The sequence below is a fragment of the Gekko japonicus genome, unplaced genomic scaffold (genome assembly GCF_001447785.1).
Source record: "Gekko japonicus isolate JY-2015 unplaced genomic scaffold, Gekko_japonicus_V1.1 scaffold3994, whole genome shotgun sequence".
NCBI lineage: Eukaryota > Metazoa > Chordata > Lepidosauria > Squamata > Gekkonidae > Gekko > Gekko japonicus.
The window spans coordinates 99,328-102,043 of NW_015162598.1; the positions used below are offsets into that span (position 1 = coordinate 99,328).

The 2,716-nt window shown below is 52.1% G+C and overlaps 1 protein-coding gene across 1 annotated transcript in view; it reads right to left on the reverse strand.

Moving 5' to 3' along the window:
* The window catches only part of FYTTD1 (forty-two-three domain containing 1), a 27,749-nt gene that overhangs the window by 15,592 nt on the left and 9,441 nt on the right, over positions 1-2,716 (reverse strand). The window contains exons 3-4 of the mRNA XM_015406469.1: positions 645-673; positions 1-104 (exon numbers count right to left, since the gene is read on the reverse strand). The exon at positions 1-104 is cut by the window's left edge and continues 1 nt beyond it. Coding sequence (XP_015261955.1) covers positions 1-104; positions 645-673 — 133 coding nt within the window. The remainder of the gene's footprint in view (positions 105-644; positions 674-2,716) is intronic.

The window sequence follows — 2,716 nt, forward strand, 5'->3', positions numbered from 1 at the left end:
AGCAGGGTAGGCCGCCTGAGAACGGCTCCTGGCTTACTGTGTTGCTCGGGCTGCCTTTGGATGGTCATCTTCCTTTTCAAGACCGGGTAGTTCCGCTGGATGTTCTTCGGGAAGAGAGATCAGAAGTTAGGCTAAGGCTATCGCTTAGGCACTCTGAAATTACGGCCTTTAGCGCAACTGACTTCGGGCGCTTTCCTTTCTATCTGGCAAACTCAAAGAGGGCAGCTCTGAGGGATGAGGTTGCCGGCCTGCACAGACTGGCAAACAGAGCGCCTTCCTTGCAAATGAGAGAAGAGAGGTTGGATTTATACCCCGCCCTTCACTACCCAGTGGGGTCTCAGAGTGGCTGACAACCTCCTTTCCCTTCCCCTCCCCACCACAGACACCCTGTGAGGTCGGTGGGGCCGGGAGCGCTCTTGACAAAAACCGCTCTATTTTCAAGGACAGCTCTGACAGAACTACGGCTTGCCCAAGGTCATCCAGCAGCTGCAAGTGGAGGAGTGGGAATCAAACCCGGTTCTCCCAGATTAGAGTCCGCGCACTTCACCACTACACCAAAGTGGCTCTTTCGCATCTGCATAATATCACAGTCGTTTTCAAACAGGGTCATGGATAGCGGCTGCAAATGCATACAGATGACCAACCTTTGGAGGACCCTCGTCGCTTGTATTGTCTACGGAAGAATGGACGGTAAAGCGGTAGTCCATCTACAGTATACGTCCACCCCCTCTGACTCGCAGCCAGGCACCCACTACCTGTGCCATGCTGTACACACCAATTTAACTCTGCGTCCTCCCAAAGCCATGCACTTTTCATGAGGCCTGCTGGAAGCAATTGCAGTTTTCTTCCATTCGAACTGACGTTCACCTGTGTTCTAGCTGGGCTGCTAAAAACCTGAGATTTAGAGTAGGGCGCTTTGTACAAGTAATGATGGAACATCCCCATTTTATTATTTATTCACAACATTTGTAGTCCACCTTTCTCACTTGGACTCAAGACGGATTACACAGAGTGAAGAAGAAGAGGAGGAGGAGGAGAGATTGGATTCATAGCCCACCCTTCACTCGGAATCTCAGAGTGGCCTACGATCTCCTTTCCCTTCCCCTCCCCACAACTGACACCCTGTGAGGAAGGTGAGGCTGAGAGAGCTGCTTGAGAGAACAGCTCCGAGAGAACTCGTGACTGACCCAAGGTCACACCAGCAGCTGCCATGTAGAGGAGTGGGGAATCTAACCTGGTTCTCCCAGATTAGAGTCCGCGCACTGAACCACAACACCAAACCACTACACCAATACAATAAATAAGATGGGATTCAATAAACAATACAACAGGATTGAGGTTGTAGAACCAATGAGAAATCTGAAAACAACTGAAGCAAAGCTTAAGTCTTGACATGACACGTTAAATGATGCCAAAATCAAATAATCGGATCCCAGTTTCAGCAAGTTAACCCCAATAGTTTAGACAACGGACCCTGGTAACTGATCTAAGCTACTTTGTGAATCCTTTACTCTACTGCCTGCATAGAAAAGCCCTTCGAAACAATTCAGTTTGACAGAGAGTGCAGGAAGCCAGGAGAGAGGGAGCCTTCCTGACCTCCTCGGGCAGGCGGTTCCATAAGATGGGGGCCACAACTGAGAAGGCCCATCTATGGGCAGTTAGCAATTTTGCCCATTTGCAGACTGACACCAACAGAAGACCTCATGCAGATAACTGAAGCTGTCATGGCGGGACGTGGGGGAAGAGGAGGTCGCGCAGATACGAGGGTCCTAGGTCACAAAGGGCTTTGGACGTGACAGCCAGAAAATGTCCTCAACTCGGACAGGACTACAGTTCCCTCCAAGCTGAATTAGTGTGAGCTAGCTCACAGTTTTTTGGCCTCCGGCTCACCCATCCTTGCCTCGGCTCAGGAAGGGATGGGGCCCCAGGGCAAACTAACTGACTCAGCGGCCAAACGGCTGGCTCACAACTTGAATGCCAGTTGCTCACAAAGGAGGATTTTTGCTCACGAGTCTCCACAGCTCAGAGGGAGCATCGGACAGGAGTATGCTCACTGCATGCTCGTGCCTTCTTACCTACTCAGAGGGAGCATCGACAGGAGTCTGCTCACTGCATGCTCGTGCCTTCTTACCTAAGCTTGCCGCCTGTTTTGATGAACAGCAGTTTGGAATCACGTAATACGAACGTGGCCAAAGACTCACCAGGAAGCGAACTCGACCACGGCTAAATTTAAACATGCAAAGCCCCCCCAAAAAATAACCCTCACACACCAGGCTGCTGCTGGCCTCACAGGACCTCCTTCCCTCTCCCCCATCTGGCACAGGCTCTCCTTCCCCACTGCCCTCAACACAAAGCCGGGCTGCAAACCAGAGTCTACTCCAGGACTAGCACCCCAGTTGGGTGAGGACTCTAACTCTGCTTGACTAGGTGCCTGCGCTTCCTTGCCACAGCCAGCTGCAGTTAGTTTCCACCAGGGATTTTGATAGATTCATGGAGGACATGAGGGGAACCTCCACATTCAGAGGCGGGAGACAAAATCGAGGAAGGCTTCGGCATCTCTGCCCTGCTGTTGGCCATCCACAGGAACTGGTCGGCCACTGCGCGAGACAGGATGCTGGACTAGGTGGACCCTCACTGGTCTGACCCAGGAGGGCCCTTCTGATGTTCTTGTGAAGGCCTCGGCCTCTCTGCCCTGTTGTTGGCCCTCCGGAGAAAC